At 53.0% G+C, this 11,535-nt stretch overlaps 4 protein-coding genes across 4 annotated transcripts; 2 read left to right on the top strand and 2 right to left on the bottom strand.

Moving 5' to 3' along the window:
• Nucleotides 1-1,638: 1,638 nt before the first annotated feature.
• CC84DRAFT_1235649 (alpha-1,2-mannosidase family protein-like protein) lies at nucleotides 1,639-4,149 on the bottom strand (the record flags this gene model as incomplete). The annotated part of the gene is made up of 3 exons (XM_018183855.1): nucleotides 1,639-2,114; nucleotides 2,167-3,893; nucleotides 3,953-4,149. 3 exons carry the CDS (start codon nucleotides 4,147-4,149, stop codon nucleotides 1,639-1,641), a joined length of 2,400 nt encoding a protein of 799 aa, XP_018040151.1.
• A 531-nt stretch (nucleotides 4,150-4,680) lies between these two features.
• Nucleotides 4,681-6,762, top strand: CC84DRAFT_453526 (HET-domain-containing protein; the record flags this gene model as incomplete). Its single annotated transcript, XM_018186331.1, has 2 exons — nucleotides 4,681-5,167; nucleotides 5,222-6,762. Coding segments are annotated over 2 exons (1,980 nt in total), but the record flags the coding sequence as incomplete, so codon positions are not given.
• Nucleotides 6,763-6,913: 151 nt separating this feature from the next.
• On the top strand, nucleotides 6,914-8,471 carry CC84DRAFT_1193464 (FAD dependent oxidoreductase). Its single transcript, XM_018181299.1, has 3 exons — nucleotides 6,914-7,111; nucleotides 7,160-8,145; nucleotides 8,197-8,471. Exons 1-3 carry the CDS (start codon nucleotides 6,992-6,994, stop codon nucleotides 8,387-8,389), a joined length of 1,299 nt encoding a protein of 432 aa, XP_018040149.1. The 5' UTR covers nucleotides 6,914-6,991; the 3' UTR covers nucleotides 8,390-8,471.
• Nucleotides 8,472-8,617: 146 nt separating this feature from the next.
• On the bottom strand, nucleotides 8,618-10,611 carry CC84DRAFT_453520 (major myo-inositol transporter iolT). Its single transcript, XM_018186330.1, has 5 exons — nucleotides 10,289-10,611; nucleotides 10,029-10,238; nucleotides 9,716-9,977; nucleotides 9,073-9,665; nucleotides 8,618-9,020 (listed from the first exon to the last, which is right to left on the bottom strand). Exons 1-5 carry the CDS (start codon nucleotides 10,479-10,481, stop codon nucleotides 8,665-8,667), a joined length of 1,614 nt encoding a protein of 537 aa, XP_018040148.1. The 5' UTR covers nucleotides 10,482-10,611; the 3' UTR covers nucleotides 8,618-8,664.
• Nucleotides 10,612-11,535: the final 924 nt, after the last annotated feature.

Raw genomic sequence — 11,535 nt, 5'->3', positions numbered from 1 at the left:
GCAGACAGCGCCCCCTTCTATGCTATCCATCCATAGACAATACCCCAAGCAAGTATTCGTACAGCCCTTTCCAAGCCAATATCCAGCCTCCCGTATTTCAAAAATCATCCGCTTTCCCTAGCTACCACATCCACCATGGCCCTTCTAATCGACTCCCTGTGCTTCTCCAGCTGCTCCTTGAGCACCTCCGTCCTCGCAAGCCGGAGTGCGTACTCCGTGCTCAGCGTGGTGTCGAGGTCCATCATCTCCTTGAAACCTGTAAACTCGTCGACTTGTGGCAAAGGACTGTGGGTGGCTGGTGAGGCGAACTGCGAGGGGCCTTGCGGTGATGGTCGGGTGGCTGAGGCCGAGGGCGATGGTTAGGTACTTGACAGCTCTGGATTTCGGGACTGTGGTTTTGATCCCTGGGGAGTTCATGGGATCGCCGTCATAGTCATAGCCTGTAGTGTAGCTGTCGGGACGGATATATGCGTGATGGTGTCTGGACTTGCTGGAGATAGTGCATTGTTGTCCGTTAGGACGCTTGAGGTACCGCCCGCACGCTCATAGCTCAATGGTCGACTGCCAGGAGCCGCATCTCTCGGATATCTCCCGGACGCGTGTGCTCGCCTCACCCTTTCATCCCGCTCCAACTCATCCTCATCTTCGCCAGTCTCCCGATGGTCCACGACCTTTCTCTTCCTCCTGAAACGCTCCACCTGGTCATCCTCCAGTCCATCTCCCCAGTCCGCCTCTTGCTCCTGCCCTCTGTCCCATTCTCATACGCCCCTCGACCAACCTTCTTCAACCCCTCAAGCAAATATCCCCTTACTGTCCCCAGCACCAGCAATCTCATCCCCTCCTCCTCCACCAAGAGATACCAGTACGCAAAGCTCTTTACCACGCCCCTGCGCATCTCTCTCCACGCCCTCTCACATCCTATCCTCTCCTACCGCTTTTTCTCCAACAGCCTTCAAAGAGTTGCAATAGCTCGACAGCTTCGAGAATAAGCAGTGATGAGTCTTGTTACCGATGAAAATCTTCAACGAGGGGTCGACCCCGTGACGTGGGGTGGTCGTGAGGCCGATATGGACTTGCTGCGGTGGGGATGAGGGTGAGAGGGTGTATGTATCGACGTGAACTTTGTAAGGACGGTGTTTTGGGGCGTGATGGTCAGTTCGGAAGCTGGTGGGAGGGCGGCGAGGGCGGGGCAGAGGTCGTATGCAGCGACGAAGCGGCTTACGCTACTCAATTCAGTTGTTCGCGGCATATTGGCGCAGGGTGCTGTTGTGCGTGCTGTGTTTCGTACGATGTAAATTTGGACCGGAGGTCTACTGTGACATGGACAATGAGATCGTGGCTGAAGAAGTGCTGTGTGTTCATACTTTAAGCCTAAACGGTGTAAACATGTGAGGGCGCAGGTAAGAGAAGCTGTAGCTAATGAGAGAGGGAGGGTGAGAGAGACGGGAACATCACCCTTTCATCACAAGAGCGATCAGACGGACCCCTCTCACCTTGCTCACACACTCGCTCAGCTCGTATTAGTGTAATGTCGCGTCCGGAAATCATCATCTCCTTTTACAAAATCGAGACGCAGTCTCTCTCGTGTAACAACGACTCCTCTTAGAGACTACCTCTATCAACAGCTTCCACTCAAACCTATGGTATCGTTACATGGCCAGGGCTAGGGGCTACATCACCAGAATCCCATGATACGGGCTCTGCACCCATCTCGAACTCCAACAAGCTGTCACTACCATCGGCTCTCACAAGATCTTCGTGACTCAACCAGCTTTTGTCCCATTGGATTCCATTTACCTTCAGACTCTGCACGTAGGGTCCGCTCCCAAGTCCTGTCGTTTGGATTCGAAGGACAGCACCGCTGTTTCCGAGTGTCACTGTAGTGTTTTCGAATCGTGGAGCAAGAATCAGATACACTGGTTGAGTCGCAACGGGATATAATCCAACCATGTTCCACACGAGCCAACTGCTCATCGCGCCTGCGTCGTCGTTTCCCGGTATACCTGAGCGACCGTTGTTGTAGTACTGGTCTACGAGGTCGTGGGAAAGTCTTGCAGACTTGTGTTGCTTTCCCGGCCAGTAATTATATAAGAACGGTGTCATGAATGACGGTTCTGAACGATGTTAGCCTGGTTCTGATGTTCACCTGCCATGTGCAGAACAAACCATTGCCCGGATTGAATATCGTAGTGCCTGCGCTGTTACCGCCCTGGTTTGATTGGGTCAAGCCAGGAATAAACATTGTATCAAGTCTTTTCTCGGCCATCTCCGGACCACCCATCAGTGTTATGAGAGTCTCCATGTCGAACGGTATTGTCCAGCTGTATTCCCAGGGCACGCCTTCGTAGCTGATAGACTGCCAGTCACAGGCACCGCAGGACAGCGGGTCATATGCCTTGATGCTACCATTGCCGTACGTTGGAGCCAGAAAGCCCGTGAAGTTCAATGACGTGGTGTTGTGACTCCAAGTCCTCTGCCAGCCAGCCGAACGATTAAGATACACGGCCACATCTTCCGGAGCTTCACCTCTCGCCACCTGAGACAGTGAAAAGTCATTCAATGCGTAGTCGACGGTTTTGCTGAGACACCGTCCACGATCCGGGGTAACGAAACCGTATTTTTTCCAGTCCTGGAGTCCGCCGCGGCCTTCCTTGGTGCTCCCGCTAGGGTCTTCAAAGTCGAAGTTGTTGTACGGTTGGACCTCAGCATTGGTTTTCATAGCGGCATAGCCATCAGCCCAGTTGATACCCTTGAGTCCCTTCACGTAGGCGTCGGCAAGGACGTTGTCCGAATTCGAACCGCCCTGTACTCTTCCGTTGTGATTGTGGCTTCGACCCTCAGGCATGAAGCGTTCGTGGCGCCAGATATCGATCATAGCTCTGACGATGTCGGATTGGCGTTCAGGTTCAATCAATGTCAGAAGCGGATGAAGGGTTCGGAACGTATCCCAAAGCGTGTAAAAGTCATCATAATAGGGCTCTTCGGATTCCCAATACGGATTCTCCCCTGTTCGGTCGGAGGGCATCAGGTGCGAGTGATACATAGCCGTGTAGAACATCTCCAGTTGTGTCTGGTTGCTTGTATGCACGTCGATTTTGGAGAGGACCTCGGAGTTCCATTGGTCTTTGGCGGCTGAGTGAACCTTCTGGAGGTCCCAGTGTGGTATCTCATCGAGAAACTGGCAAGCCTTGTCTTCGGAGACCCATGATATACCCACTTTCGAAGTTACCACTGAGCTGTTCTGCGGAAAGGAGAATAATGCGCCAATTCGGTCAGCATATTGATAGCCGACAGTGCCTCCGCGGATGCTCGTCGCGTTGGTAAAAACAGGTCTGACGTCTGTGGTATTCGGCCAATACGGATCTGTCGCCTTCCCAGAGAAGAGCCGGGCTTCTACAGGCGTCGTGTCAAATCGGGCGCAGAAGTACACGCGGTAGTCGCCACCCCAACCCCAGCCTTCTCTGTATACACCGTACCCGGAGTACCGCGATCCACCATCGCTGATCTCAAGCTCGCCATTGCTGTACCATTGTTCTTTCTTGCCTGCGCTCGGAATGAAGTGGCTGAGGTCTACTAGGATGTGCTTTCCTTCAACTTCAGATGGATACGTATATTTGATTATCCCCGCGTGCATGCTCGAGCTCATCTCGGCTTTCACGCCGTTCTGCAACTGGGTTTTATAATAACCTACGGAAGCCTCATCTGGGCTTGTGCGAGGCTGCATGTATGTTATATTGTCCAGCAGATTGACTCCCTCTAAAGTAGTAAGTGGCATTTGGGGAATAAGGCCGTAAGTCGGAGCGCCGCCTGTGCCACTTTCGTGAAGCATCGTAATGGCGGTCACATTGCCGTCAGGCGTGTATCCACCGTTGGCAGCGAACGAAATGTTCCATCTTTTATCCCAATGTTAATACGACGTGGAGTGAACTGGGATTGTGCGGGAAGGGCGAACCGTGTTGTGTCAATGCCGACCTTTGCTGCACCGAATGGAAGTGTTGCACCAGGGAAGACATTTCCAGCGCTGTACGCACTTCCAGCGACAGGACCTTCTGTTCCGATGAAAAGGTTCACATGCTGCGTGTAGTCCTTCTGGCTGAGCGCGTTGCATACGCCTATTGACGCCGCAATGACAATGGTTGCAGGTCTCATATTCTGTGCGGTACTGGCTGAAGGGCCGGGCAGGAGAGCCGGGACGATCGACTTTTTACACTTGCAATGATTCTCTTCTTCAGGGAGCCCAACCCCGCCGCATCATGTTGCCAGCATCGTCACTTCCTTGGTTAAGCAGACCCGAATGCCCCAGTTTTGGAAGCTCGCCCGTAGCAACTAGTCACTTTCCGGTTGGATCGACTTGCTTAGGAGCCGCAATCCTGGGTAATCATCTTGGCCTCGGCTCGAATTTATCCGCGTCCCTCACGGATCTTCGGTGCCGGCAGCTTCGATGTAAATCGCATCAAGATACCAAATTTTGGACTGTCTTTTAGACTGTCTTACAGAACCTAGATGGTCATGTAGAAGTCAAATCGAAGGCGGGGTACATTGTCCCGCACCGAGCCGCCCCCATGAAATATGCAGAGCCTAAAGCTAGTTTAGGCTAGGTGCCAATACTCCGAACTCAGTCCCAGCCGACATCTCAACATCAACCTTGCATTGACACTAGTGCGACTGCACACTGCTATGCCTCTATCGCTTACCTCGCCGTTACAATGGGAAAACATTCCAACGAATGCGTTAGAAAAGTTGAGATACATAAGGTCGAGGGCAGACACAAGCACAGCTGAAGATGAACCGTCACTTTGTCGTCAATGCAGAAAAATGGCTCATGGCCCAGGAATTGCAGAATTATTTAGCCCTTCAGGATTTAAGCACTCACAACTCAGCACATTCGCGATTCGCACTGATTGCATGCTTTGTCAATTCCTATGGCGTGAAGATCTGCTGGGAAGTATGAACCAAGCCAACCGCATTCGTCGATTGAGTGATCTAGTCAAGCCCATGACAGGACCACCAGCTGTCAAAGAGCCCAGCAAAGCTTTCGTCGTCTTAATCGCTCTGAAACAGGATACTAGTCCCGAGATCTGGAGATATTTGGACGTCAAAGTGATATCGGATCGAGGACGCCTGTTATGGCAACCACTTCACAGCCTGCAAGTTGCTGTACCAGACGGTGGGTTCTAAGTACACATATCATTCATCCAAATACTGATGTTCATGTGTCTAGACGACCCATTTGCAGACTTCATTTACTGGCGCCCTGTTAGATGGGTCTATGGCAGCCTAAATTCTCTCCCAATGCTCCGGGAACTACTCAATTACTGTTGTGGGAATCACGCCAGCTGTCCACAGCTATCTGCAAAACCACTCCCGACTCGGATCTTGCGTATCTCTGGGCAGACACCACATTTGTCACTGACTCTACATGAAACAAGTCCGGATGCGGTGGGCGAATACATAGCTTTAAGTTATTGCTGGGGCGGTCCGCAGCAGCTATGCTTAACGACTCAAAACCTCAAGGACTTCAAGGAAGTAGCACTGGCAATCACACAGCTGCCTCAGACGCTCTCCGATGCGGCTCTAGTAACGAATGCATTAGGCATCCATTTTCTATGGGTCGATGCCCTATGCATTATACAGGACAGCGCCGAAGATAAAGAGCTTGAGATCGAAAAGATGTGCGCGATCTACGAGAACTCGGTCGTCACAATCGCAGCATCCACCTCTAAATCGGTGCAAGACGGGTTCCTGGACACCAATGCGTCGTACAACACCGAAAGTGCCTCGTGTACTATTCCAATACCCTTCCAGAGTGAGTGTGGCGAGGAAAAGTGGACCAGCGTGACTTTTTCGTCAACCCGTACACAACACACGGATATTTTTCCGATCAACAAGCGAGGATGGACCTTCCAAGAGGCTTTTGTGCCACACCGGCTGCTGGTATTTGGCGACATAGAACCCTTTATGCGATGCAGGTCTAGTGATACAGTCGTTCTGTCGCTCACTGCTCTGTCGTATTACAATTCGCGCATAGAACCGCGCCGCGTGCTGTACGGCGGACGACCCTACAATAGTAGTTACATGGAAGCAAACGACGACAGGCAATTCCGAAGACTGTGGTTGTATATCGTGGAGCAATACTGCCTGCGGACTTTTGGCTTCGAAGCAGACCGACCGCTGGCGATCCGTGGTGTTATCCAGTCTCTCCAGTCCGTGTATGGCGGTCAATGCTACCACGGCATCTGGTCTATTTGCCCGATTGGATGCCTGCTGTGGAGAAGCTATCCGAGGGATGCGGCGACGCCTGCGCGCCAGCCAGAGGTGCCCACTTGGTCCTGGCTTTCTCTCTCTTTCACCGACATTGACCTCAGTCTCCTTGAACTATTGGGCAATGATGACGGAACGGCCATTGTGCGATTTACGGACGCTCCGCATAGTACACTACAAATAACCTGTCAAGTACTTCTCGAGGATGAGGTGCTGAAGGCCGACGATATTGTCGCATATTGGGATGACTATGGGCGCGAATGGTCAGAAGCGTATGACCCTGAGTGGGAAGACCTCTTTCTCTTGGTACTGACGACAACGGCGGACCAGAAGCTGCTTACTATTGAAGCTGTACGTGAGAGCGAGGGCGCATATCGTCGGCGCGGAGTTATGGAGATTCGCGGAGTGGAGAAATGGCTTGCGCAACCGTACCAGACAGTCAAGTTGCTCTGAGGTGGGTAAGGATTCAAAGCATTGAATAGAAGTATGTCCCGGTGCGGTCCAAGGGCTAGTCGTCAATATCATATTCGTCGAGGTTTATGAATGGCGCAGATGGCCGCCTCATGTTCTGGTGTTCTCCTAGCGCCCCACTCGTTACGGATGCTACCTTCCGACCATTGATGTCGCCATCGACCACGCGAAAAACCATCTACTTGTCTGGAATTTGTCACATGTCGCGCCGATCAGCCACCAGAGTCCATTTCCAATACCAATATACGATAGTCAGAAAATGGAGAAGTCAAGTAAAATCGTCATCGTCGGCGCTGGAGTGTTTGGCCTTAGTACAGCTCGTCAACTCGCGCTAGAAGGGTTTGAAAACATCACTGTCTTGGACAGGCAGATGGTACCTGTAGGTATCTCGTCTTCGGGATAGCGTTGCCCAGTCTCATGGTGACAGGTACCGGATGGTTCGAGCTCGGACATATCGCGCATGGTGCGCTTTGATTATGGTGATGAAGACTATTTGCAACTGGCCTATGAAGCATACAAGCGATGGCAAGAGCCAAAGTACAAGGGGATCTTCTCCTCAGCTTCTTTTATTCTAGTCGGCAGTAATGCGACCAACCATGGCCGGTCCTGGCTAGACAAGACGACCGCAGCCCTCACGAAACATAAGCTCCCGTGGTCCAAGATCCAAGATGCGGCAGCTGCACGACGATCGTATCCTGCACTGAGCGGAGAACTCGCATCTCCAGGGTTCTTCGGCTATAGTAACGAGCAAGCCGGATGGGCAGATGCCAGCAAAGCAGTCATTCAGCTCCGCGATGAATGCATCGAGCTCGGCGTATCATTCATATGTGGCCGTGCTGGTACCGTCGTAGGTTTTGAAACAGGTTCACAGCAAATCGTCAAGGGCGTTAAAAATCTCTCCGGCTCCTGCATCCCAGGCGATCATTTTATCCTCACAGCTGGTGCCTGGGGTTCAGGTCTTGTGGAGATGTACAACTCGACACTCGCCACAGCGCAAACAATAGCGTACCTACGCCTTAGTGAGCACGAACTGGAAAAATACAAGAACTTGCCCATGTATGCCAATTTCTGCACCGGCTGGTTCAATTTCCCGCCGCACGCGGAAACGCGCATGCTAAAGTTCGCGATACATGGGTGGGGATATACTCGCGCGCCAGAGACGCAAGATCACGCTCCCATCAAGGACAACATCTCCTCGCCGCCCCTCGCATCGCGGGCGCGCCCGAACTTCGTCCCCGCAGACGGAGAGCAGCGCCTGCGCCGCGGCTTGCGCGAGATCCTACCCGAGCTGGCGGACCGCCCGTTCGAGAAGACAGCACTGTGCTGGTACACCGACACCCCGAGCGGCGATTTCATTATAGACTACCACCCAGACTACGCAAACCTGTTTGTTGGCGGTGCAGGGAGCGGGCAGTAAGTGAAATCATGCCCTTCCAGGAAGTACACACTAATGTGATCACCCAGCGCGTTCAAATTCCTGCCTATACTGGGCGAATGCATGGTCAAGGGTCTGAATAAGCAGCTCCCGGAACATCTTGCCGCTAAATGGCGTTTCCGGACGGAGTACAAGGACGACAAGGATGTGTTTCTAGGGGATGGGAGTAGAGGCGGGCCGGCGAGGCGGGAGCTTGATCCCCAGGAGAAGGCGAGATTGTAAGTCCGTACGTGCATGGGTGCGGGGGATGGTTCACGTACGGGAAGATCATGGTGAGTGGTCTGGGGATTTTGAAAGAGTGGAGCTAATGGCATTTGGTGTTGCGAAGTCTGGTATTCTAATGTTCCATTTGTTTTCATCACATACCATTATTCGAGAGTTTAAAGAGCAGTATGTGAATTAGCCGTGCTCAGCTCAAACGAGCACGCTGCACTAAACGCTACGGATGCAACATTAAACCAATCTCGCTCCAGCAAAACTCCAGCGACATCCCCCACCTAGATAGCGCGCTCATTGTGGGTGGCAATGTGCTTCTCGTCAACGGCACCGAGCTCGCCACCCTCGTGGATCTGCTTCTCGACGGCGGCGGCCTGCTTCTCGGCGAGCTCCTTGTCCTCGAACAGGAAGGCAAGCTCCTCGAGCGTGCGGTTGTACGTCTCGGGGTAGAGCATGTAGACAGTGAAGAACTCGAAGGCAATCCAGGCACAGTAGATGGCGAGGTACTTCCAGCCGATGGAGTTGAGCGCCAGAGGGTTGACGTTGGTGGAAAAGAAACCTCCGAGCTTGCCGAAGATCTGCTCGACACCGATACCCATGGTACGCTGGGCGTAGGGGAAGAGTTCGACAAGGTAGGCTGCAGGGAGTTAGCGGGATGATGGTGTTAGGTTGGGGCAGGGGTGGCTTACTGTATGTGAGCGAGTTGTTTCCGATGTTGTAGCAGGGCGAGTAGGCGAAGTAGAAGAAGAGCGCAGCAATAGCCGCATGGCCGTTCTTGGTACCGCTGTCCTTCGCAACTCTGAGGCTATGGAACGAGATGGTCATGCTGATGAAAACAAGGCACATGCTACCCGCGGAAAGCATGAACATCCAGCGACGGCGGAAGCGGGTAACGATAAGTGCGATGGTGACACCGTTGATCAAGGACCAGCACTGGTTGGCAATGTTGATGCGAGTCTTGGCGTAGTCGCTCTCGTAGCCCATCATCTCGAAGAGAAGGTTGGAGTAGTAGGACAGCAGGGTGTTGCCGCTCATCTGCGTGAAAAGACCCATCATGCAGGCAATGAGCACACGGCGGCGCATACCGGCGGTGCGGAGCATGTCCATCCAGGATTGCTTGGAGTGCTCGAGCTCGAGCTTGATGGTGGATCGAATTTGAGCCATCTCAGCTTGCACAAGGATGGAGCTGGCATCGCCCTCGGCGTGGTACTTGGTGAGAATAGCGAAAGCCTCGTCATCGCGATCCTTGCTGACGAGCCAACGGGGGCTCTCAGGAATCAGGCTGCAACACAGTTAGGTTTGAATCTCAAAAGCCAGGATGGCAAAACTCACAATACGGTCCCAATCTGGAGAAGAGACGGGCAGATCTGTAGCAGAGAGGGCAGGCGCCAGCTCCAGTCTCCAGCAATCTCAACGGTCTTGATGGCGATGGCAGCCGCAACGATGGCACCGACGAAGTACGACGCGTTGAAAAGCGAGGTCAGGAAAGCACGCTCCTTGGGGTGACCAAGTTCACCGATCAAGGCAGATCCGGAAATAATGCAGAAGACGATTCCGACACCGAGCAGCATACGAGCAATGATGTACATGCCAACTAAATTCGGACGTCAGATTGTATGCTGAAGCATTTGTTGAGGGTTCTTACCATGCTGAGCGAACCCTTGCAGGATAGCTCCCACACACATGATCAACGAACCCGTCATGATAGACCATCGTCGACCGAATTTCTGATTGAACCACGGGGCGATAGGGACAGCGAGGATGGAGCCGAGTTGGTAGCACGAGGAGATGAAACCAAGGAGGCCATCTTCGATAGCCCATTTGTTCTTCGCGTTCTTGTAACCGTTGCCGAAGTCTGATCTATTTGTGAGTGAAATTTTCATGCGTCTAGGATGACAGACTTACAATGGTTGAAAGGTTGCGAGAACTGGAGCGTGTTGATGAGTTGAGAGTCGAAACCAGAGGTCATCTCAACACCCATGCAGCACAGGAACAGGTAAACGTACATAACCCGAAGGTTAGGTTTCCTGTACCATGGCACCTTGTCCTCCTCGACGAGGCGAGTGACGATCGGGTCCGCGGATTCTCCTTTGACCATCTTGTCGAAGGTGTCGATGTATGAAAGCGACGCGCTTGACTGCAAGCATGGCAGACGAGAGAACCATGCACTTATAGTCTCCCCGCGCTGTCACCTTCCCCGGGCTCTTCCCCAGACGACCATACTGTAAAATCCTAAGCCGGAGGGCAGCCCGGCTGTACCGAAGGAGGAGCCAGGCCTGGTGACCGGCTAAATTCGTGTCATTTATCCTCCAATAGCCGTAGTCCAGGTTTGGCAAAGCTTGGACGTACACCTGTTCTATGGACGAATCACAGCAGCACAATGGCGTCTATCCTATCTTGGCGGATTTCGGTAAAGCACTCTGGAGGGTTCCAGTTGCGCTCTCGGGCAACACGTGGAGTTGGGGTTGCCAGACTGCCGGAATGTCGCGATTGCGCGCCGAATCCTCGTTCGCAGGTGTGACTGGGTGTCTCGGTTCGAGGGAAGGCTTTCTAGCAGATATTGACAGCCTGTGCTGCGAGGCATTGGACGGATCAGGTACGGGAAAGCGCGTCAGCAGCAGATCGAACAGGCCCCCATCTTGTCACGTTGGACTTAGATGAGATTTCCGCCGTCCACAATTGCGGCGTCAAATAGATTGAACCAAGCAAGCTCGAGCTGGTTCTTGGGATCGCCTTCGCGACCAGGCACCCAGCACCCGGTAACAAAAGTGGGTGCGGCAGCAGGAGCCTCGCATGCATCTACTTCTCGCGACGACTTCGAGAAGCTCTTCTAGTCATGGTCGCCAGATGCAACGACATGGAGCGGATGATCGCCAATGTTCTGGAAGGCGAACAATGAGATTTTCGAGGGTGCGGCACGGTTTGGCTTTTTCTTATTTGCCGGCTTGGTACGAAGTAAGACGAGGCGCCAACGCGTGCAACTCCGGATGAGCAGGCAAGTGGCACAGCTCACGCTTGACAGAGCGTCAATCCTTAGTTCATCTATTCGTATACGCTCAAGGCGTCGACGCCCAGCGCCTACTGGAGCAGTGCGGCAGTTGACCAACAGTAGGCGGAAGTCATTGGACGATTTGCTGGCGAAGGTATGTAGT

This window comes from Paraphaeosphaeria sporulosa, assembly GCF_001642045.1.
Source record: "Paraphaeosphaeria sporulosa strain AP3s5-JAC2a unplaced genomic scaffold CC84scaffold_2, whole genome shotgun sequence".
Classification (NCBI taxonomy): Eukaryota; Fungi; Ascomycota; class Dothideomycetes; order Pleosporales; family Didymosphaeriaceae; genus Paraphaeosphaeria; species Paraphaeosphaeria sporulosa.
The sequence above is the reverse complement of the archived record's forward strand: the minus strand, read 5'-3'. Positions and strand labels throughout refer to the sequence as shown.

Excerpts from the sequence above, each read along its gene's own strand:
- CC84DRAFT_1193464 (XM_018181299.1), top strand. The coding sequence starts at position 6,992 with ATGGAGAAGTCAAGTAAAATCGTCATCGTCGGCGCTGGAGTGTTTGGC. Across the intron at positions 7,112-7,159 it reads TGGACAGGCAGATGGTACCT|GTACCGGATGGTTCGAGCTC; the intron begins GTAGGTATCTCG and ends TCATGGTGACAG. Across the intron at positions 8,146-8,196 it reads GGCGGTGCAGGGAGCGGGCA|CGCGTTCAAATTCCTGCCTA; the intron begins GTAAGTGAAATC and ends GTGATCACCCAG.
- CC84DRAFT_453520 (XM_018186330.1), bottom strand. The coding sequence starts at position 10,481 with ATGGTCAAAGGAGAATCCGCGGACCCGATCGTCACTCGCCTCGTCGAG. Across the intron at positions 10,239-10,288 it reads CTCGCAACCTTTCAACCATT|ACTTCGGCAACGGTTACAAG; the intron begins GTAAGTCTGTCA and ends CAAATAGATCAG. Across the intron at positions 9,666-9,715 it reads CTCCAGATTGGGACCGTATT|CCTGATTCCTGAGAGCCCCC; the intron begins GTGAGTTTTGCC and ends ACTGTGTTGCAG.